The sequence below is a fragment of the Podarcis cretensis genome (genome assembly GCF_951804945.1).
Source record: "Podarcis cretensis genome assembly, chromosome: 9".
NCBI classification, from domain to species: Eukaryota; Metazoa; Chordata; class Lepidosauria; order Squamata; family Lacertidae; genus Podarcis; species Podarcis cretensis.
The window spans coordinates 39325236-39350264 of NC_137178.1; the positions used below are offsets into that span (position 1 = coordinate 39325236).

At 39.3% G+C, this 25029-nt stretch overlaps 1 protein-coding gene across 2 annotated transcripts in view; it reads left to right on the top strand.

The window, feature by feature from the left end:
• The window catches only part of ARHGAP10 (Rho GTPase activating protein 10), a 101636-nt gene that overhangs the window by 55307 nt on the left and 21300 nt on the right, over positions 1-25029 (top strand). For both annotated transcript variants that reach the window (XM_079990603.1, XM_079990604.1), the window contains exons 14-19: positions 553-627; positions 4588-4675; positions 5244-5302; positions 6977-7082; positions 7594-7753; positions 20772-20922. In XM_079990603.1, the coding sequence (XP_079846729.1) occupies positions 553-627; positions 4588-4675; positions 5244-5302; positions 6977-7082; positions 7594-7753; positions 20772-20922 (639 nt within the window). The remainder of the gene's footprint in view (positions 1-552; positions 628-4587; positions 4676-5243; positions 5303-6976; positions 7083-7593; positions 7754-20771; positions 20923-25029) is intronic.

Genomic DNA, 25029 nt, shown 5'->3' on the forward strand with positions numbered 1-25029 from the left:
GTTACAAGAAACAATGTGGTGTTAGCAGTTGGTGAACAGTGAGCCAAATCTGACCCAAAGCCTGCCAATTGTTTACCACTGTCTTGTTCTTAGGAGCTTTCTCTGAATTGGTTATTTTGCTGTGTGCTGTAACTGAGGACAAATTACCTGTACATTATAGCCTAGACCATCCAGAGAGAAAGGTGCTGAACATATGAAAATGTTTTCAGTGATGCATGTGTATGAGTGATGTTCCTATTTAGAGACTCCAAAGCTGCCACAGTCCCTCAACTTACCATATCCATGAAATGAAATCTCAGTGTCTTTTCAGGACTTTTAAATTAAGGTGTGCATTCCTCTTACTCCAGATGAAAAAATTAATTCTCAATAGTTGTGTAAATAAATATAATAAGTCTAAAGCATGTTTCCCACTTACCTTATCTTTCCTAGGTGTCTTGCATCCTTTTTATAGACGTTATGATAATGAATGCAGTTTTGAGATTGATTGTTCAGGAGACATTTCAAAGCTTACCTTTCTAATGCCTTCGGGTTATGCTTTTGTATCCCCACCAGGTATAAATGACCAAGGACTGTACAGAGTTGTGGGGGTGAGTTCAAGGGTCCAGAGACTTCTGAATTTGTTGATGGGTATGCCTCTTATTTTTATATCCACTTTTTCTATCCTCTTCTACCATGCCATACTCAGCCCATTTGTACTGGATAAAAACTTACGGAAGGATTAAAGTGAATAGCATTTCGGTTTCTAGAATCTTGGTCCCTAATATGTTTAGGATACTCTTTTGGAGAAATCATAGATGGCACATAAACTAATTCTTAAAGTAGATCAAAGGAGCTTGTAGCTTCATATCCAGAGGAAAGGTGATATAAGGCGTGATAGAAGATTGACTATAGTTGAGAGTAAATGAATGAATTATTTCAGATTAAATTTCCTAGCTGAATATTGTTGCACATCTATTAAGTGCACACCTTATATGTTAATATCCTTTATTATTTTGATTGGTAGTGATCCTGTAAGAAGTTTTCTCCTAGTACCATTTTTTGTGAAGTTTTAACTTTCTCTTTATCCCAACCCACAATTCTGGCTGTACCTCATCACCTTCCCCAAGGTATGGGTATTTAGATGAAATTCTTCACCTGCCTATCATCTAACCCCGCCACAGCAGTCAAAACTGCGTTATTTCCAGACTTCTTGTCCAGAGCGCTTGACAATACATGCAGTCAGATGAGACCACTGGGATTATTTCAGTTTTCTGAGTCTCCCAGACCTGTCACCTCACAGCAGCATGGGTCTGATTCTCAAGGATTCATTGATATTCAGAGAAGCTAGTTTGCAACAGGCTCCTCTCCAGAACCATGCATGCTCCATCTGTGCTGATAACACAGTGTTCTTTGGCAGAGAAAACTAGAGGAAGCCAGCAAGTGAATTCATTTCATTACCCCAGACATTATGTGAATGGCAAAGCACTTTTATATTATATGCTGCTGTCAAATCCTTGCCACCTGTATGGCTCTGTTTTCACAGGCTGTCTATTAGGAGTTACGATAGCATGTCAGGCTTGAGATCTTGTATCCCATGTCAGTTTGTCATAATGATGTTGCTAAATATTAATTTACTTGATATCTTTAATCACTGTTAGCAATTTTGTGGTGTTCAAAGATGGCATATAAACCTCCCTGAATCTTGAAGCATCGGGAAGTATTGGGAACTGAAAAAGAAGATTATCAAAAGCCACTGAAACAAAATAGATGTGGGTGGTTGCTCTGGAATTCAGAGTTTTCATAAGGAAGTTGTTTAGCTATTAACAATACACTTGGGATATTTAAAATAGCAAAGAAACAACTGAAGGCAGTTCCATGTTCATTTAGAATGAATAAAATAAAGTGAATTATTGCATTCACATGAAATGATAACTACCTTAAAAGGAGGTTTGCTGATCTAGGTCCGTGATATTATGAAAATAATTTTAGCTAAATAAATACTTTGAGAGTTTAGATAGTCACATATTCTTATGCAGTTGTGCTTTCTTTCTTTAGCTCTGCACTGCTGCATAAGTTGTTTGGAGGCAAAGGTGTATAAGTTGTTTGGAGGCAAAGCATGTACTGTCATACAATTCCACAATATAATGCAATTAGAATGGAGCTTTCAACTTTGGGGAATCTTCAGACATATAATCCCTCACCTGTGGTCTAAAGTGATACTTGAGTTAATTCACTCAAGTATCACATTCTGTTTTATGAGTAGGCCAGGGGCTGCCAATCTCTTTGAACCAGCTGTCACATTTTGAGTTTTGAAAAAGTGCTATACGCACCAGTCACAAAACTGGTCTTGACTGTGGATATCACACAATATAGATTCACTTCCCCAACAAACACACAATGGTGCTGTTGCTGTCTATTTATATCCCACTTGTCTTTCATCATTAACCCAAGGTAGTTTATGTGTAGTTCCAAGCTGGTCATACATTCAAGCACGACCAGGTTAGCTTCAGCAAAGTAGTGGCTTCATGTTCCTTCAGATCATATCCTGAGCTTATAGATCTCTTAATGGAGGAATTCATTGTCAACAGTTGGAAGTCTGGACCCAACCCATGGTATGGTAACAGAACAAACAAAAATCTGATCCAGTTTGTTTTGTTCAAATACATTTTTTCCCCTTACCTGCAGAACATTAATGGGCATTGGGTAAAGATCTCTGTACTAATCCCTAAATAACAATCAACACATCATCTTCATATGTAACTATATCATATATCAACTAGCAAAAGGCCCACCAAATTTGTTGGGTATGTGTATAGGGAAATGGAGGGCTCTAACTAACACTCAACTCTTTTCCCATTTGTCCCCCTTGCAGCTCACTTCCTGGGTTCAAGTTCTGGATCATTTTGGTTCAGAGCACCAGTTTTGGCTTAGTTCTTGGTGAGAAGGGTTGGATACAAAGCCCCCTCAGCTTTCTGTCTTGAGAGAGCTTGTCCAGATAGCTACAGAGGAGGGAGTTCTCTTCCTTTCACAGCCTTCACCCCCTCCCTTTCCTCAGGCTCTGCTCTGCTCAGACATTTCAAGATTGTCTGAAAGACAAGAACAAAATTAGGCATGCCTTTTGGATAGTAGTTAATGCTTGCAAGTTGGTCGAAAATGTTACTTGATTTGTATTATTTAAATTAAATAATTGACATAATTAGACAGAATATTCAGTTATAAGAATTAATTGGTTGGCATGGCTATTAGAAGAGAATTACTTGGTTTCTGTTAGAAAGGACTACACCTTTAATAAGGAGACCTAATTTGATTTGTTGTTGCTCTGGCAAGCCCAGTTATATGTGAAATCTAAAATGTATTAGTGTTCAGTTACTACTGCTTTAGTTTTTGTTAAATTTTCTATCACTCACCATAAGAAAAAACAAATTGACATGTATATATTTTTTAAATCACCAAGTTCATCAGTCAATTTGTGATGTATTGGACTGTGACATGCTATCTTCAAGATAAAACAGGACTATATTTTAAAGAAATCGTAAATGCAGTTTCATTTTGCTTTCTTTGTCAAGAAGAATCTGTGGTGTTTGATCAGTCACGCATTTTAGAGCTCAGTTTTACTGAGCCACTTCCTACTTACAGGAAATGAAATTGATATGGTGGCCAATGTATTGTGTAACATTGACTGAGTTGTTTGATGGTAAAAGAAGAAATGTGGAAGTATAACTCACTCATTCCCTGACAATTACTTCACTCCCTTTAATTATAGATTCATTCTGCAGCATACTCCCCCGTGTTCTGCTTTGATGCCAAAGCTTTAGTGAATATTTTCTAGCAATTTCTTGCACAGAAACTGGCATTACATGTGAATATGTTTTTTACTATATTGCTCTTCAGCAGCAAGGTTTATTATTACTATAAAAGAAAATACTTGCCCCCTCCAGCCTTAAGAAATGGTTTGTGCAGTGACACTTTTGGAAGGCTGGAGGGGGCAAGTATTCAAAGTGTCACTGCACAAACAATTTCTTAAGTTTCTTTTTAATGAGGCAATGAAATAAAATTAGCTTAAATTTCTTATTGCTTAAAAGTCTGTTTTCTATTAGTTGAGTATGTGATCTGTATGCTGGGATGGGCACTTCTTTATTCAAACATTTGGGTGTTGATTGGAAGTATTGACATCTGAAACATCACTTTCAAACAAAAGCTATTTTTATTTGATCACTGGACAATGATGTTGACCTTTTGCTCTCCTTTTTGATAGCACCTTGCACATTTTCTCTTGCAAGAAAGTCAGCTTAGCTTCCCACTGCTTGCCTAGATGTCCCTCCCTACCCTATTTCCTTTAACAACAAACAATTACACTTCATAGGAGCAACATGGAATAACATAATTTGGTCTAGTTTATTGTGGGTTTTTTTGTGGTGCACAGCCTATCAATAAGATATGCATTAAGTTGGGAGAGGGGGTTGGCTGTTTGCATTGGAAGAGATGCCATGATTGAAAGAGTAATATTAGATTAGTGCCTGCTTGCTCCCAATGAGATCAATGAATGTTTCAACCCATGTACAAATCTAATCTCTCTCCCCCCCCCACTTTTTGTGGGTTATTTTCTAGATGCAAAAACAAGTAATGAAGTTGACTTGGAAAATTCCATGGAATGGGAAGTGAAGACAATAACAAGTGCAATGAAACTATACTTAAGGTAACATTAAGCTCTAAAGTTACTGTAATCTAACTTAGTTATGACATACTGAAGATCTAAATCAGGCACAAGCAAACACAGCCCTCCAGATGTTTTGAGACTACAATTCCCATCATCCCTGACCACTAGGGATGATGGGAGTTGTAGTCCCAAAACATCTGGAGGGCCGAGTTTGCCTATGCCTGATTTAAACATTGTACTGTTCCACTGAAAAGTGCAAATTTATTATAGAGGGTTATGACACTGCAGTTTGTGGAAATATTAAAAATAAAACTCTCATAGTCTGCACCTATGGACTGTCCTGCAGAACACATGGGCTGTGGGGTAAGGATCCTGATTTCTTTACCCTGGTAAGAATACCCAACTCTTCCCCCCACTTTTGTATACCAGGGGAATAATATCCAAGGGGATATCTGGTGAGATGGGGATTCCTCCCACTGTTATAAAAAGTGCACCAAATGCGGTGGGAGAAAGTATATGGATTTTATTCTTTGGACGTGTTTGTATTTGGAATACTAATACATATTAATAGGCATTCTTAATAATTCCACACCGTTTGTCTTAACAGAAGCCTTCCAGAGCCCCTGATGACGTATGATTTACATGGAGAGTTCATCGTTCCTGCCAGTAAATATTTGACTTACAAAAACATCTTACTTCTTTTAAAACAGCAACGATGGAGATCAGGGAATAGTAGCCTCAATTAAATTTCTACTTTGAGTAAATTAACTCAAACATTATTTTACATGGAAATCATTTGAAAACTGTTTTTTCTTCCCTCCCCTCAATATATTATATACATAAAAATGATCTGCATATTAATAGCCTCGTGCAGTGAAACATTGACAGTCTTGGATATACTTAAAGTTTTAGTATTACCTAAAACATTGTTTAACTTACTTTAAAACTAGTGCTAGCCTTACTGTGGAAGTACCTTTTCATGTCTCTGTTAATTCCTCCTCCCCCTGCAAAATAATATACCCCAGAAATGGTAGTGTTACATAAATCTTTACATCTCAAAATCTCCTATTGCCTGATATTTCTTTGCACTGAGGTCCTTGTGAGGTCCATATTCCAAGCTTAGTTGGTTAGAGTGTGGTGCTGATAGCATGAGGGTCATAGGTTCGAACCCCGTATGGACCACTTGCATATTCTTTCATTGCAAGGTGCTGGACTAAATGACTCTTGAGGTCCCTTTCAACTCTACAATTCTGTGATTCTTATGTGTTCCTAGAAGTCATGAATGTACAGGTGGAGTTAAACTTTTATCAACTAAAACGAAGACTTGGAGAAGGCAGCACATCAGCTGCAGAAATATAATTCATTTTAAGGTGAAAAAGACATGATGGGCAGCAGATTTTGGCAAAATATCAATGAGATACCTAGGCAAGTGAAATTAAAATATTCTGTAAAGCAATGAAGTAGCTTTTATTTTTAAAAAGGTGTGCAACAGACAGTTTACCCTTTCATTGGTTAGCCTCGTTTATTCATAGTTTATATTAAGTAGGCTGAACACACAAGGCACAATGGAGAACAGCCTGCAAAAGATTGGCTACCTAGTTCAAATCTGTGTACATGAGATAAAAGTTCTGCCTCAACCCACCTGTGCTGCCTCTTCATTCTCATTACCACCTGTGGTTACGATGCAGTGACATTAGATTCCACAACTGGCATAATTTCTCTTTTCCAATATGAAGATTATAGCAACTAGACTGTAGCTACTCAGCTTGAGCCTTTCTGGCCCATGTCTCCCCTTGCTATTCCATTAGCACCTTCTTTCCTTTGTTACCTGTTTCCTTACCCCATTTCTCTTACCCCTAAGTGGTTTTCCCCTGAATTCCTACTCCCTTCCCCTGCAACCCCCCTGCCTCATCTTCCACACTGTTCCTGTGGGTCTTGCAACCCTCTGGAACAGATATTCAGGAAGACACAGTAGCAGGAAGAGGGAATTGAAGAAAATTGCCTCGCCTTCTCTTACGTTAGCAGATGCCTCTGCTTGATTTGATTTCACTATGTCAAGAGAATAAAAAGGTCATTCTGCTACAGTAATATAATTTCTTACTCTGCAGTTTCTTTCTAGAGAAATGGAAGTGGCTAACCAAAATAATAGCACTGATCTAAAAAAAATATTGAAGGTGGAAAAGAAACGATAACTAAAATACCATACTCCCCCCCCCCCAAAAAAAAGAGAAAGCCAGGAATAAGGAGAAATGGGGAAATACTTAGTTTTCTTTTTTTTATCAATAATGTATGTTGTGCCAAACGTATGACTAATAATTACTCCTTCATTCTTTTATGTAGAAAGTGGCACCCCCGAGTCCCGTGTTAACGCTATCCATTTCTTGGTTCATAAACTTCCAGACAAGAACAAAGAAATGCTCGATATTTTGGTGAAACACTTAGCAAAGTAAGCATCTTGTCTTCTAATTTAGTTCTCAGATGTTTAAAAAAAGTAGGCTTAATTATGTTCAGAGTTGGATTCTGTTCTATACAGGAACATAATTTACAACACAGATGTGAAGCTTGTCTTGTTCTATATGTTTCTTAGAAGAAATAAGCTGAAATGCAATCCATTGATGAAGTCATCCAAGTGTTTGCTTAACAGTGTTAGATGTTTATTGTGGGTTTGATCAAAGGTAAACAGAGGTTTTTAATTGTAGATCTTTGGAGATTCATTGGTAAATTTAAATTGGCTTCACACTGTTTCCTTGTGATAGTCTAAATGTACTGGTGTATCTTCAGATTCATTTGCTTTTAGAGTGTAACTATCAGGTTTTGTTCTATTTCAAAACTTGGAAAGAAAAGTGGGGAAACCATTATACAAGTTCAGCTAGGGAAATCTCCCCCTGCCCACCTTGAAAGTTCTGCTTTATAACTTCATAATTTTGAATGCTCTTTTTCTTTTTTTTCTTCAAAAGTGTTTCAAAGCATGCCAAGAAGAATCTCATGACTGTAGCAAATTTAGGAGTAGTGTTTGGACCAACATTAATGCGACCACAGGAAGAAACTGTGGCTGCCCTCATGGACCTGAAGTTTCAGAATATTGTAGTGGAGATCCTAATTGAAAACCATGATAAGGTAAATGGGGAGAAACAGGGAGGAGTTTGCTTTTATTCCACAATATGTAATGTAACGTGTTCCTATGTTCAGACTGATTGCTGTTTTTCCTTGTCAAAATAATATCCACACAAAAGGTATCTGCTAGCTTGGGGAAAAGGTTTGCAGAAGTCCCCCCAAAAAACTTTAGGGGGTGGAATTGTTCATTGAGCATTACAAATGATTAGTGGGCAAATTGTTTACAGACTGTTGGAGAGGAAACCCAGGAAACTGGTGGAAGAGTGAATGGAATGTCTTGCAAAAGGGTGTAATGGGCTTCTTGGACAGGTGCCTCACACTGATTTTATCCCATGTTCATGATATTGTCTTATTTCTTGTGTTACTTGTGTAAGACAGTAATACTAGCTCTTCAAACAACATGAAAATTTGAAAGAAGTCCAACACCATTAAATGCCACCCCCTTTTCAATAGGGTCTGTTTATGCCTAAAGCACTTCAGTTCTGCAACCTTTCATTTTCTCTAAACTGTTCACTTCCATTTTCTCCCTACCACACCCTCCCTACTACAATCTCCCATTTTACTCCCATGTGACTTTATAGAATCTCGTTCATTTCCGGCTCATTGGTTCTCAGCATCCACTGCTCCAGCTTTTCTTCTATGCTGCCCAATTGGACCCAAGTGAATTTAGTGCCTCCTAGTGTTCAAGCGCGGGTGGCACTGTGGTCTAAACCACAGAGCCTAGGGCTTGCCGATTGGAAGGTCGGCAGTTTGAATCCCTGCGACGGAGTGAGTTCCTGTTGTTTGGTCCCAGCTCCTGCCCACCTAGCAGTTCAAAAGCACGTCAGGTGCAAGTAGATAAATAGGTACCGCTCTGGCGGGAAGGTAAACAGCATTTCCGTGTGCTGCTCTGGTTCACCAGAAGCGGCTTAGTCATGCTGGCCACATGACCCGGAAGCTGTCTGCAGACGAACGCCAACTCCCTTGGCCTATAGAGCGAGATGAGCCTGAAACTCCAGAGTTGTCCACAACTGGACCTAACGGTCAGAGGTACCTTTACCTATAGTGCTCAAGGCAGGAACATGCTTGCCTCTTAGGAACTTTATACTGCCCCTTTCCCCAGTATGGGCTTTGGAGTACATTGTGTGCCATTGCAATAAAACTCTTCTCAGTATTTCACATGTCAGAAGCTTTGAGGGCAAGCACTGAATTTCAGAAATATTCTCTATTATCAAATTGATGAGAAACTTTTTCCTCACGTTAAAGGCAAGGAAACTTGTTGCCCATATAGAAAGATGCCAGGGTATGGTCTGGAAGCCCTTGATGCAATAACCTCGTTGAAGCTAAGTCTGGTTCTGATCAATGCTTAGATAGGAGAACCCCAGAGAACTCTGTGCAGTGCTTTTAATTCCATGGACAAAAAGCAGCATATAAATGAAACAGGACTAAATAAAATAGTTGACTGAGGTGCCCAGGTTGATGCATGTTTACATGCTTGAATTGGAGGTGTGTTTATTCAAAACACATACCAATCTATTCTAATCAATGCACAATAGAATAATGAATTGTGCAACAGCAAGTTTTACACCATTACTTAGTCCATTAAATATTTGTAAGCATTGCTTGAAAACTTTTGAGTGGCAGCCATAGCAAAGAAAGGACTCATAAGCCATCGCCATTGGTCCCTTCGTATCCGTATTGCTGTCCTACCTCACCATTTATGTAAATGGCACCAGACTAGAGAGGGTTTTCCCTCCCCAACTTCTTGCTTTTGCTTTAGGAAATTAATGTTGACTTTATGCTTAAGGTTGCAGTCTTAGTATTTTTATCTTCATTCCAAAAAATAAAAATCCAGGCAAATGAGAATGAAAAGTATTGACTTCTATTGCTCAGTCTTCATACTTTCCTCAGGGTTCTGAGAAATATAAGTTATATTTTACTTTAATATTTTTAATTGCTTTTATATTTCTGCCACCACTTCTGCACTTGCCAGAAAGTGTCTGCTTATTCGTCTGACTCTTCTCTCTCTCTCTCTCTCTCTCTCTCTCTCTCTCTCTCTCTCTCTCTCTCACACACACACACACACACACACACACTCCTGCTGCTTTCCAGACTGGCAAAAAGCTTGCTTTTGGTATGGTGGAGACTCAGCTAGATTCATTATAGGCAAACTGGCAGACAGATGTCTATAGAAGCACCACATCAATGCAGTCTAGAAATGTTTTCTTTTTAAAAATTAATTTTATTTTCCCAGACAGTAAAATCAGAGAGGTGGCAGTAGAGGCAAATGGATTTTTCAGAGGCTGCACTTTAGCTCCCATGCAAAAGGAACTCTACTTACTCTTGACATTCTAAGACAAGTCTCTTTTATTATTGGGAAAGATGCAAGAGACTAGCTAATAAATTCATGGTAGGAAAGAAATCTAGTTTATTATTAATCAACCTTCACATGCACCGTGTCACTAATCCTTATGACATCTACATGAGCTCAACAATATTATCTTCATATTACAGATAGGAACTGTTGGTGAAGGGTTTAAGAAGTTATGGAGTGGGTGAACGGCCCAGTTAAAATTTTAACCAAAGATATTTAACTTATCAGACATGTTGTTAACCACAGGGCTACACCAGTACTAAAGAGTGGCAAAAAGTATTTACGCCTGACTGAGTATGGATTGGTTGAAACGGAGATCATAATAGTTTATTCTGAAGTTTTCACCTTAAGATGGTTTGTTAAATCCACAAATTCCATACCTCTTGTGTTAGATAGGAAAAAATAAGGGGGGGGGGTGTATGCATTTATGTGTCAGGACTGGGCTGTGGGCAGCAAATCTTGAGGCAAGCAAGAAGCCTTCAGACAAATCAGTTCTCAGCACTAAAAAAGGATCACCAAAACTCATTAGAATTGAACGAAGTATATGTTTTAAGACTACTTTGTGTTCACACCAGTGCTCATGTAGTGCTCATCTGAAGCCTTTTATACTTCCCAGGTGGATCGCTTAGGTGGGTAGAGTCAGCCCAGGCCCTGAAGGTATTTCACAGAGAAGCTGCCACCTGCAGTTCAGTAATTCACCACATGGGGCAGCTTCCAATCCAGCAACTTCCAACACTATCCTAAATTCTTTTGAAATAGCCTTTTACTTAATCTTAGGTCTTTTCAGATATTTCCAAATTGTATAGATTATCCACATAACTTTGAATACTGAAGTAAATTAAAACTAAGACCACAAAAAAAACCCCTCACACACCTTGTCTACACTTTCAGTTGCTTTTTGAATATTGAATACTGAATGTTAAAATCAGATCAAGGAAACATGGTCTTGGTTTTCAAACATGCTTAGTATATTAGGCCATCAGAGTCTGCAAAACCTGAGGGGCCATTGGAAAGGCCTCTCTTACTTTAAATATATGCATGCTACAGTATGTGGTGGTGATTATCTACAAAATGATCATGCACATAAAACACATTAACCAGGTTTTCCACATCCACTTTATGTTAGACATTGTTACTATAATAGTTCCTTCATAAGGAAAGGACTTTACAGTATAAAACATCAGTATTCTTATATCTTCCTCATGTGGTTTCAGTACAATACTTTACAGCAGACATGCTGGGTCGAACCTGAAAGCTTAAAAGCGTGGTTAAGTAGTTTTAGAACGCTTTATCTGTTAAACCTTTTTTTTGTAATACAAAAGCCCATTTGCTTTTATAAGAATACTGACATATTCTCATAATAACTATGCAGAAAAGAAGGAATAATGCCCCCCCCTTTCCCATGTTTAAGGAAATTAGAGACAGGAAAGTCTCTCTCTCTCAATAGATCTGAAGACAGGTTTCCTATTTAAAGGTAAAGGTAAAGGTACCCCTGCCCGTACGGGCCAGTCTTGACAGACTCTGGGGTTGTGCGCCCATCTCACTTAAGAGGCCAGGGGCCAGCGCTGTCCGGAGACACTTCCGGGTCACGTGGCCAGCGTGACATCGCTGCTCTGGCGAGCCAGAGCCGCACACGGAAACGCCGTTTACCTTCCCGCTGGTAAGCGGTCCCTATTTATCTACTTGCACCCGGAGGTGCTTTCGAACTGCTAGGTTGGCAGGCGCTGGGACCGAGCAGCGGGAGCGCACCCCGCCGCAGGGATTCGAACCGCCGACCTTTCGATCGGCAAGCCCTAGGCACTGAGGCTTTAACCCACAGCGCCACCTGCGTCCCTAAAGTCTCTCTCTCTCAATAGATCTGAAGACAGGTTTCCTATTTATTTATATCAAAATGTATACATAACTTACCACCAGAAATGCCCCTGGAAGCAGGTTGCAACAATAAGTAGCATTTACAAAGCAGCAATTTATTCATTTATAAATAAATTATTTACATTCTCCTCTTAAAAAGACTGTCAGTATTAATAAAATCACAAATATTATATCAAAGTCAGTGTGCACATCAGTTCACATTTCCGAATGCTTATGCAAAAAGCCATGTTTTAAGCTCAGGGTGCCACCATGGAGAAGTCCTGCTCACCACCAGATGTGCTGCTCCCAGTGGTGGGTTGCAAAGGAGTTCCCCTGGCTGATCTTAACTCTCAGGCAGGACTACACAGGGAGAGATACTTCTTAAAGTACTTGCGTCCCAAGGTGTTCAGGGCTTTGCAAGTCACCTGCAACATCTTTAATTCAGACCAAAAATACATTGACAGCCCGTGTAGATTGTTAAGGACAAGTACAATATGGTTTGGGCTTGTGACTCCACTCAGAAGCCAAGCTGCTGCATTTTGCTGCAGTTTTCGAGTCACCTTCAAGGGCATCCTGCATAGCCTGCATTACAGTAATCTAACCAGAACATGAATTCCTTTGGCTATGGCTATCCCTGTCCAGGAACATCTGTATCTGGGAAAATGCACGCCATACCACTGCTGACACTTGGGTTTCCAAGAACAAGCTAGAGTCCACAAGTATCCTCAGACATACAGACCTGTAATTTCAAGGGGAATTTAACAGTTTATAGTATCTTGGTCTCTTAACAGGATTTAGCTTCCGTTTATTAGCCCTCTTTCAGCCAATACAGTGGCCAGACACCAATCCAGAATCTGCATTGCCTCATCTAATTCAGATGACAAGAAAAGAGGTGTTGATGACTGCCAACTCTCAAGTCTCCTGATGACTTCGCCCAGCAACTTAATATAAATGTTGGGGATAGAATGCATATCTGCAGGACCGCTGCAACATCGTGTCTCCCAAGAGATCTAGCAGAATCAAAAGGGTTTTACTCATCCTATAGAGAAAATCTGTCAGAGTAAAGACCGTTTTAGGACCTAAAATCAGACTGAAATTGAGCAAGATAATGGGTCTCTTCTAAGTGTCTAATACCTAAACTGACCAGCCACCACTCTCAAGTACCTCATTCCAAAAAGGGAGATTCGTGACCAGCCAGAAGTTATCAGTACCATTGAATACAAAGAAGGCTTTTAAGGAGTGACTGCCACTGTCTTTATCACCTAGCTAGATCTCCATATTATATGCTGGGACAGCTTTATTCCAGATCTGTATTGTGAATGATAGATGTTTGTTTTGAACCGACATGACATTTCGAACGAGCAGAAGACAAATAAGCAGGAAGCTTTGTAAACAAAGAGCTAGTTGCAGAGGTGGAACAAGAGAAAGGTTACAGATATCTTAAGTCTACTTCCTCCAATACATTGTGCTACTCCCCAGTGCCATTTCTCCCCATATACTCCCTTACGCTACATCCATTTGAAATTAAGGGACAAAAAAAATCCTTGGCAATAAAACAGAATCTGGGAATAAAGTGTAGATTTCCACTAGAGGGTAGTACATGTCTAAGAACTCGGCCAACTATGTTAATATACCAACTAGCTACATAGCCAGCATACTGACCAACTCATTCTCACTGGGCCAAACCATTGCCTTAATTAGGTACATTCCCTGTGTGGGAGAAAATATTGTGCAAGACTGTTCTATAGCACCCCAGCACATCACTAGCCAGTCTTCTTATTTAAAACTACAAAGAAGGTGATTCTTCAAATACATTTTATTTTTTTCTTAATTTAAGCCACCTTGTAAAACCATTTCTATTTGTCCTTTCCACATATCCTGAGTAAGGTGAATTGTGCTCTGTTTCTTTCTTCTTCCAGTGAGTGGTATCATATAAATTCTAAGATGGTCGTGCACTTACCTTGTGTTTGAGAGCATCTGCCTCTGGCATCATACAGAGTAGATCTCAGATGTACATTTTTGAGAAACAAGAATAAATGTACGGTGTAAATCAACATAGTTTGAGAGAATCTTTCAGTTTCAAAACAAGCTGCCAAAACATTGCAATACAAATTTTAAATTCTAACATCCACAGCATGCTTTCTCAATTTTCATATACCATAGATCATTTTGGAATACATCTTCTGGATTCAAATATAAAATTTCCAAATGGAATAGACAGCTGTTCTCCTGCTGTTTAAAACAGAGAACGTCATAGACTTTTTATTAGACAAACGGAATTAAGAATAAGAAAGTGAATACAGATTATTACTACTCCCTTTAGTACTGGCTGCTAAGACTCACCATGGTACTTTTTTCTTTTTCTTTTTTGCCTATGTTTAGTCTTTGAAGATGGCACATGAAGACTGAGGAGAATTCTGTTACATACTTTTAAAAAGTATGAATTGGGATGCAGACAATGCAACAGTATTTTTGAGAAATCTTATTGCATAATTCTTGGTATGAGGGGCTATTCAGAACCCCTTTTCTGAACCTTCTGTATTTTGTAGCTTTTCTATGAACAAAAGAAAAGAAAAAATTGAACACATGGGCGGGGGACCCCAATGTGAGTCCTTTGATGAAGACCTCCAAGGTAGATTAATTATTAGCTTCTGTTGCCTCCAGCAAACACCCCTGTTTTCCTGTCCCTAGTATCTGGTTTGCGGGGTGGGTTGTTGTCTCCACCTGCCAGTTGAAGGCAGGTAGCAACCTTTTGGGAGGTAGGACCTCTGTCATTCAGTTCCTGCCTTTGTCGAGTGCAGCCAGTCGCCATTTCGCATCAGCAAAGCCCCGTGTGCTCTAGATGGTTCCCCAAAATTTCCCTCTGCATACACATATGCGTCTTTACACACATTCTCATTAAAAAACAGGTATGTGACCCATTCCTATGGTGGTTCTTAGAAGCTGTCAGTTGAGAGCTACATTATTAAATGTTTCAACCAAAGTTTTTATGTTCCATAGATTTAGGTCAAGCCATGTGCTTAGATCTGTCCTTAAATCATGGGTCAGTGAAAATGCTTAGCTTTGGCTGGATTGTGCCCTTTGTTCATAATAATAATATGATGATGGCACTCTTTAAAGTTTATAGTCTTGACTAGATGCATAAAGGAAATAATAAAGGAGATAATGCAATGACTAGGATGGATGTAACCGGGGGGGGGGGGGGGGGATTAGACTAAGTGCATGAGCTTGAATAGCCCTCTTGCAACTGACTACTTTTAAGTAACTAAGAGAACACAATTTGTTTTCAATTCTCATGTTTGATTTTCTACAAAATGAAATATGGGCATCTCGGCAATGTGTATTTTCCCCATTTCCAGGTAACAAAGATAAAACAAGGGGGTTAAGCAAAATAATAGCTCATTTACCTCTGTGTTAGCTGTTCTTAGGTTTATCTGTACACAGCTAAAGGTTTGTTAAGCAGTATTTTTTCTTTTGCTGTCTCTGTAGGTATAGGAAGAATGTAGCTACTACTAAAATATATGTTTACTCATCTCTGACTTAATATAACACTGAAAGTTTGTAGAATAGGATTGTGTACATTTCTTCATTAATTGCCAGGAAAAGCAGATTTCTTCTGTTCTGTCTGTGGCTTGACAGAACTGGCACTCTTTTTAATATTCTTGCTATTTAGCAGCAGTGGAGAATACTGGATGACTCCATTGTATTTGCTCATGTCATTGACAGGTGTTTACATTTCAATCCCAGCATGCTTAACTCTGCCTCCTATTCTTCAAATGACAGCAGTCCAGCTCATACTATCGGGAATGTTCGTGTCATGAATTGTTAAATGTGGGACATGATCAGGATACAGAGGAAGTTGCTGCCTTTTTGCTAAGAGTGCTATTTTTAGAAAAGGCTGAGTTAACAGATGTGTAAAATACGCATGATAAAAGAGCATACATTATGTTTTAACCTTGGTGTTGGTTTTTTTAAAATACAGTTTTATAACTGACCATCCTGCTTCTAATGTCTTTTTCTAATGATAATGGGGAAAGTTATAGTGTAAAGTTATAGTAGCTTTCCTGTACTTAAACCCATTCTGCACAAACATACACAGTGTAATGGCACACGATGAACTCCGCCTACATGTCATTCTACACATGCTTAGCACAGCATTCCTGAACCTCTTACTGTCCAGATGTTTTGGATTTCAACTCTCATCAGCCGCAGCCAGTGCTGACAGAAGCTGTTGGGAGTTGTAGCCTAAAGCATCTGGAATGGACCAGATTGAGGAAAGCTTCTGTAATCTGTAGATTTTGGCAAAAGTTAAAATCAAAGGGTAGGAGACAGGAAAAAAATGCTAGGGAAGTATTTTGAAGAATTGCTGGGAGTAATACATACTTTCTGAACTCCTGACTTTCCTGTGAGACATCTCTTTGACAGCTGGGGAGAACTGCATTAGAGCTTGAATGGTGTGCACCAGTGAGCAGGATCTCTGTCCTGTTTCTATTTTTGCAATCTTCTTAGAGAGAAAAAAGTAATCTGAAGGTACCTGGCAGGTTTTCCCCCTTTTATTTTTAAATTAACTCTGTTGGTTTCTTAATAATAATAATAATATTCCTTTCTCGGTATAGATTATCATTCTATAACCAAGCGAAATACTCCCCAAAACTCAATTGCATGTTATGCAATCCTAACACACCATTTTATTTGTTTGTCCAATCACTCATCCATCCTTCCTACGAAGACGTCAGGGTGGTATGCATGGTCCCCTCCTTTATCCTCGCAGCAACCCTCTGAGGTAGGTTTGCCTGAGAAAGAATAACTGGGCTAAGGTCACCTGGTAATTTTTGTGGCTGAGTGGGCATTTCAAGGTAGGTCTTCCTGGTGTTAGTTCACCATTCTAACCACTATAATAATACATTGGCTCTCAGTTTACACGAGAAAATTAGAACAGATTTGGTATATAACAAAACTTCTGCAGAGTTGATGGGCCCATGAATGCAAAGCCTCTGTCAGTTCCATAGCACCCTGGCAGCAATCCTATGCACATTTATGTGGGAGATGTTCCATTGAACCCAGCAGCACTTACTGCTGAGTAAATGTGCATATGATTGTGTGTATAGGACTTAGACATGAAACTCTTTTTTTCTTTTCCTTAAACTTGGAACCATTAACTTCTGTTTCATTTTGTGGCCTTACACTTACTCACCTACTTACCACTGGAAGGCATAGAGAGGACAGCTGAGGATTCTAACCAGGACTGGTTTGGATGACTGGCACAGCTGTGCGTGTGTGAATAAAAGGATGGGGTGGATTTCAAGCAATTGTGCAGGTGGGCAAGGTGAACTGTGGCTGAAGGGTCTGCAAGCACCAGGATCTTCAGGAAGATGAGCAGCAGATTCCTTTTATATATTATGTCTAGAATGCTAAAATATCTATAGTTTGGTACGCTAAACATAAACAACATAACTTTAAGAAATATTGCGAGTCAGTTGTGTCTTAACATCTTACATAGCAATTTGATTGCATGCTAATAATAGTTATGCGGAATAAAATGTCACCTTGCAAGGGTTAAGAGACACTTCCATTGCAACATTTTATGCTGATCAAATACTCTAGGACAAAGTTGGGGGATCCCCTCTTCAAGATGTTGCTAGACTGCAGTTCTCTCCATCCGTCACTATTGGTTGGGGCTGATAGGAGTTGGGAGTCCAACATTTGGAGGACCACAGGCTCCCTACTCAAACTTCAAGGTTTTTTGGGGGAAATTTTTCATAATGTTTAAATTATTTCAGTTTGCCCTGATTTAATGAAACCTGGAATTTATGAGATATATTTAAATTACATTAGTGTCTAATGAAAGACAGTAGTAATGACTCCTTGAATAATTGAATTTTCAATTCAAGAGATCCTTGATGTACACAGGATGAGCAGTTTAAAGCACTGAACTGTAGGTAAAGCAACTTCACACATATCCCTGCTGGTAATTTTATGTAGAAACCAGTCTCTTGCATTTCTGTGGGCTAGCTCTTAATTTTTCATATTGATATCTCTTCTCCTGGTTCTCAAGGCAGCTAACAAAACTGTAAGAATAAAAATGAAACCATTTAAAGCAATAAGAGTCAGTAAAATGCCATATCGAACCCAGTCTAAAACCATACAGCACCGAGCAGCAGAAATATAAATTAGACAAAGCAACAATCTCCTTCACTGTTGAAAATGATGTTGGAAAATCATTTTTTCCTTTCAGTTCTGGAATGTGCGTGGGTTTTACTAACCTGAGGGGCTTCCATAAGTTCCAAAGAGGCTTTTAAGAAGACATGTGGAATGCATATTTTCTGTTTTGCTTCCTATGCTCCAGTGTGGATTGGACCTGGTTACAGTAGTACTCAACCAATACCTGTTGATTGAGTAGTACTCAATCAGTACCACCTCCCAGCCAAGGGCTATGAACCTTGTCAACACCAGCCTGTGCTGGCTGGAGCTGATGGTACTTGTAGTTAAAAATGTCAGGAGGCACCTGGTTGGCCCTAGGCCCAAAGGAGACTCTCACCTCTTCTATTAACATGGCATAGTCCTCATAAGGAAAGCTAGTGTTTTACAAATTTGTGTCGGTCACAGGATATTGCTGTTGCTGCATTTCAGGTTGAGCTGCTCAGGGACTATGATTGTACCAAAGTAGACCTGACGTGTGTTTATTTTTATCTTCTGTACTTTAAGGTCAAATATTGTGTGTTATTGCTATGATGCCTTTGGGAACCATGACGTGGCTCTTCACAGTAGCTAGGCTAGTGCTTTTCTTCCACTGTACAACATAGTGGCGCATCTGAGCTATTATTAGGACAGTGATTTTGGACTTGCAAAGTAGTTTCACTGCTTTCTGATTATTTCCCAAGTGTGGCATGTGGATTTTTATTGAAATATTTTTTTTTTTTACCCAACAGTTTTTGATAAACTCATTTGTTGCACCTCGCCCTGCTGCCTTATTTGTTGTCCTTACATTTGTAATTCGTTGTGCTGTGGTATTTATATTTTATTATTCATGGACTGCTTGTTTCAATTGCTTTTTAAAAAGAAATTCCATTCACCAGTAGGAGATGTAATGAAATATTTGTAAATGCCTGAAAATAGAAAAAAAACAAGAAATCTAATCAAGTGTATGCAGAAACAAAAATGTATATGTAAGTTCTGTCTTCCTAGACATGACAAAATGCCGTCTTTCCCCACCGATTTTATTGGAGAACAGTAACTTGATAATGTCATACATTTAATAGCTGCTTTGACCCTTTCCAGCAGACACTTACACACACAAACACCACCACCACCCCCGTGCAATAAAAAGAAATGTTGATCTGCCTGCGTGCTGCAGAAGAGAGGGCTAATGGGGGCGCGAGGGACAGAATGGCCTAGCGAAACTACAACCCTTTAACTCATAACACAGATTAGCTGGACGCCCCTTGGCTGCAGGTGGGTTTTGAAACCTGTATCTCAAGCTTGTGCGAAGCATTTCCTTATTACGCTGTGGTTACAACGCATGGAGAACAAGGGGGAGAGAGTGTACGCTCCAATGTGTGTGAAAGGGCTCTGCATCTCATGGCAAAAGGGCCAATTGAAATTAGGGTCATTGCTACTGTGTTTGCTGGAAGACATGAGATGTCTCTTGCAAGAGCTTAGCCACCTATACCTGCACAGCAAAAGCAGGCAGGTGTATTTATTGCTTTGCTGCAAATGGTAGGAAAGGCTGGCAGCACAAGTAGGTAAGGGTGGACAGAGTATCTGTAATTCAAAAGGGTTTAATTTTATTTATTTAAGAACATTTCTGTATTGCCCCTCAATTCAAAATTTCCAAGGCGGTTTACAATAACTAATAAAAACACAGTAAAAGGCAGTGATAAACAATTGCAGCTGGGCAAAAATACAGGGATCTCCCCACTTGTGTGCAATCAGCACACACAAAAGGGGGCGGAATGGAAGTGGAGCGAAATGGGGCTATCCCCACGTGTGCAACTCAGTGATGTGTGCAGGGGCCGGGAACGGAACCCCCACATATGTGGAGATTTCCCTACACACCAGAGCTTGGAAGACTAAGAAAATAAGGAGGTCTTCGTGCGGTGTCTAAAATACGTTAGTGTCAGTGTGACTTTCTGTGGAGAGAGTCCCACGGGCAAGATACAACAGCTGAAAAAGATCCTCTCCTCCATTGCCATTAGCCAACTTCAGACAGTGGGGACATTTGTTGAAAGTTTTAGCAGTCAGTTACTGAAAATGAGCATAACCAAGGGTTATGTTCATGTACCAATAGTTAATATGTGCCTGGTATGATCCAGTTTGAAAAAGTTTAGTAACTTGGTAGGTGTGGGGAATCATATTAAAGACATGATCCCACAAATCATATTAAAGGCAAAATTATAAAGAAACTATTGTCTCATGTTTCTACCATCCGTTTTGATAATTATAATGAAAGACTTGGCTAAAATATATGGGCCAGTGAAATTTTTGAACCAGTGACCTTGCCTTTTGTGATTCATAAATCTTATTTCTGTGGGTCCTGCCAGCTGGCAAGAACAATTGCACATACTTAGGTTTGTGGATTAAATGATTTGCAGAACAGTTGATGTGTAGATGGTATTTATGCTTATTTATAAATTTGGTTTTGTTTTTAATTTTTAAAAAAGAATAATGGCACACTCCCCACGTTCAAAGAGTAGTTTTGGCTTCTTCATGCCTGAATAGCATCCAAGACAAATGTTAGTTGATAATAGTTTACAGTTGCATTTTTACAGGTTGCTGTTCATAGCAAATAATTAATGCCCTTTGTGCTCTTCTTTGCAGATTTTTCAAACTCTGCCTGATGCCACTTTCCCCGAGCCAATTCCTGTGTCGGTATCTCCTCCAAATGCCCCACCACGACAATCAAGAAGACAAGGGCAACGTAATAAGAGGCCCATTGCTGTGTATAATCTCTGTCTTGAGCTGGATGACAGTAAGATGTTAATTATATTTTCTATCTTGGCAGCAGAGTTGAGTTGCAGTATATCTTGTGTCATCAGGGCAATCTACAGTAGTTTTCCATTTCACAAATTCTATTATCTCTTTCTTTTTTTTAAATTGGAAAATGGAGAGAGGAGGCAGGGAGAGTAACATTCTTATAACTTAGTACTGTATATATCTGGAACTTCAGGAGAACTTTCTCATTCCTCTTAACAAGGGATTCAGTTTTCTTTTAAGCTGAATCTCTTTGACCTCTGTCGACAATTATAAAATTGTAAGATAAATGGAAGATATGAACCAAAATGTTAAGCAGATTTGCTTGAATTAGGAGAATGAATGTACAGTACTTGAATGCTCAAATCTGGACCAGAAGCCAGTCTGGCAAATAGTAATATTGACAGCTACTAGCCATTAGGTAAACAGTTGACTACCAAGTGATAAAGCAGGATGTGTTGGATAATCTGTTGTGCAAGTCAGAAAGGATGGCATTTGTGTTGTTTTCATACAGTCTTACCCATTTTCGTTTCTTTGTGGGCATGAGCTGTTCTTGACAGGTGTTTGAATGTTTAAATTATTGCATCCTCTTTGTCTTGTTTCTCCCTATATCATTGTTGAATTATATCTGTATTTAGCGTAAAATGGGCTTGGTGTACATGGTATTGTTTCTAGCATGGAGATGAAACTAGAGGGTTTTTAATTTTAGGATTTATGTAGACAGATGGAGCATATTGATAAACTTATTAAAATCAACTGCATTTATTGATGAATAAAAGGTGCAAACAAAAGTTGTGAATACAAATTCTAAGCACATGCAGAACAACTCTGTCAAACTGCTAGCTTTAAAATATAGATGCACATGATATTGCTTGCCTCCTGTACTTTTTCATTCTGTCTTAAAATAGCTGATTCCCCCCTCAAAAAAAAATTATGCATGTTTGTGTGTGCTTAGTTTTTTTTTTTAAAAAACACAATTGCCACATGCACACTGTAATATAAGATTGGGTGGGAAATTAGTATGTGCTTTGTTTATGTATATTGTAGTGACATAAGTTATTTTTAAAAATCATGTTCTGTGATTCTGTCAGAACTATCATTTTAAATTAATTTTAGACAGGTTAGATATGTTAGCCTGTTGCAGCAGCATCAACATTGTTGTGGCACTTTAACGGCTAACTGGTTCATTGTCTTTAAGTTGCTAGCTCATTTTGAATTAAGGTATTGGGCTTTACAGCTTATGTTTACCAAGAGTTTCAAAACAATGACCTATTTTTAGACCATGATGTTAAACTCCTGATATTTTGAGGATGCTATAAAAGCTCAGTAGTACCTTGAGAGCTGTAAATAGCCTACATGCTTGGCACCCCTGCTTATTAATATATTTAGGAATATTAAAACAGGAACAGGTTAAAGGTTCTCATTTGCCATTAAGGGAATAGTTAATAGCAGTTGCTGAAATTCTTGCTGAGTTCCACTAAGTTGAGTAGCGGATTGGCGCCTTCATACAGCTTTTTAAGGAAACTCCTCTCAGCCATCTTCTGTCCTTGCATGTCCCTACCCAGCTCACTGTGATAGCATTCATAGCCCTTCCTCTTGCTGAGTGAACCTTGCACCTCCCTACTGAAATAGAATTCTGGTCTCTACAGCTCTGAGGCAAAGTGGGGCATGTGCTTTGTTTCCCATTTAGGCAGTAGGTCAGACTAAAAGCTATTAGTAATACTGCATAATATTACAAGAAATCGCAAAATACCTTTGTTTTAACAAGTCACTGTCATTTTCCTCTTGTCTGAGATAATCAGGATTGTGTGCTTACCCTTCTGTTTGATAGTGTCTGTGTGTTTCTAATTGATAACGCTTCTGTATGCCATTTTAATCTCAACTTAGCATGGCGTTCCTCTCCCTGCTCTGCTTGTATCTGATTTCTTTTTATACGGCAACCCTCGGATCTATCATATCTTGGCATTTTAATTATGAGGTCTAAATTAACACCCTGGCACAATATCTGTGACTCTGCTGTGAACTCTCTCCAACAACTTGATGAGATTGTGATTTCTTGATCCTTTTATTTTTAGCTGTCTCGATGAGAGGTTCACATAAGAGGAAGATGCACATCTGTAGGTTCTTTTTATTTGAAGATGCTAGGCGTGGCTGGGTCTTCTTCCAGCCAGCCAATTGCCTTGTAATGCAATTCCTTCCTAGTGAGCAAACATGCCTTAGAGTGAAACAAGGCTAACATTTCAGGAGATGAAGCAAGTGCCTTTGTGAAGCACCTAAGCAGCAAAAACTGCTGAAGCACATGCAGAGCATTCTTCTTGTGGGAAATGAGTGGTTTTAGCACCCAAGCTTCCAGCCCCTGTCCAGTTACTATGTACTCCTGTGAAGTGGGCTGAGGCAAGTTTGGGGTAGAGATGGGAATATCAGGTAATAGATGGTTGGCTGCAGGAAGCTGATGTGTATATGAGGAACAAGCAGGAATGTGTATAAGCAGATACAAGTGGGCAACCTGAAGCTCTGCCATGGTTTTAAGGTGAGGTCTTTATCTTCACAGCTGAATGGGAATCTTTCTATCAAGAACAGGACTTTTACCTGGTCCTGTTCAGGCAGCAGGACTCATACAATGAGTACAATGGGAGGTTGCAAGCTGCCCTCTCTGGATGGCTACCTGGTCACTTCACTGGACTCAGGTGATTGCTTTGAGGATACTATGTTCCTTTGAGTCCCATGGATAAAGGCTGGGAGAAAAGTGCAACAGAACCTTCTTTTCATCCATGGCTTTGCATATCAAAGAAGTAAAACAGACATTGCTAATTAAGCTAAAATATGTACTGTAGATACTAAGCCCCTTAGTCCCATATTTGGAAAGAATTTTTTGTCTTGATGAAGGAATTAGATATCTGGTGCCCTCTTCAGCCCTGAGACTTGCAAGGGAAGTTCCTAACTCACCAAGGGTTTGAGACCCATTATCTACCCTCAGCCGCTTAAGCCGGCCAATTGAAGCCATTTCCCTGGGTTGTGGCTGCTGTCACTTGCTGACAGCTGCTAGGAGCTACAGGTGAGAGCTGAGTGCAGGATTGGGACTAAAGGTGGACAAACTATCCCAGAAGGAGCACCACATGTCCTTCCCCAGTGGTACTAACTCTCTCCTAACACTCCATGCACCCCTGAATCAATGTAGGGTTTTTATTCCTGCCATAATGACTATCCGAGTTACACATAGTTGCTTTCCGACAATCCTCTTTGGAAAAAAGGTAGCAAAGGAAATATTTACAAGAAGTTATCTGCTTTTGCTGTTGTTCATCTCCAGACCTGAATTGCAAGCTGGTTATTGAGTGAATGGTACAGCCCCTATGCAGTTTTTTTTCCTTTTGAAGGATTTGAGAATGCTTTGCAAGAGAGAGGGACTTCCCTTTTGATGTCTCCCGCTGTTATGATATAACCATGCTGCTTCACACTGTAAATTAATTTGTTTTGACTTGTATCGACACTCTAACCTAATTTGTCTTTCTTGCTTCTCAATCTAATTCATGTTGTCTGTCTTCTGTTGACCTTTTGGAAGAGGTTTTTGTTCTTGGCATCATAATGTCACTTAATAAAGGGACATAAATTTCATACTCTGTGACTTCTTTTCTTAAGCTTATCCAGATATCTCAATGCAGCTGATTCTGACATTCACAGTTGTAACATATTATTATCAATCTGCACACGCAAAACCTGCAATTGTATCTCTTTTGCCACTGGTCTGGAAAATATTTGTAAAATTTTGCATTTTTTTTAAAAAAAGAGCTTTTCACAAGTTCACGTTGTTATGACTACATTCCGTTTACATACTTCACTTAATGAAAATTAGGGTTGAATGAGAAGTGTCTGCCACCCCGTTTGAAGTGAAAACAACCAGGGTCTCAATCCTGCTCTACTCGTGTCAATACTACAGTCTGTTACTGTCTACTCTGAAGTCCTGTTAAGTACATTGTTTCAACTAAGAGTGCTTGCAACCCTGGTCATATGCAATAGCTAGTAGCCTCAGGTAGGGTGAATGTCTCTATCTGCAGCAGAAGATGTGGTGCTGGATTACTATCACAATGGCAGTGCATGTGGAAGACTG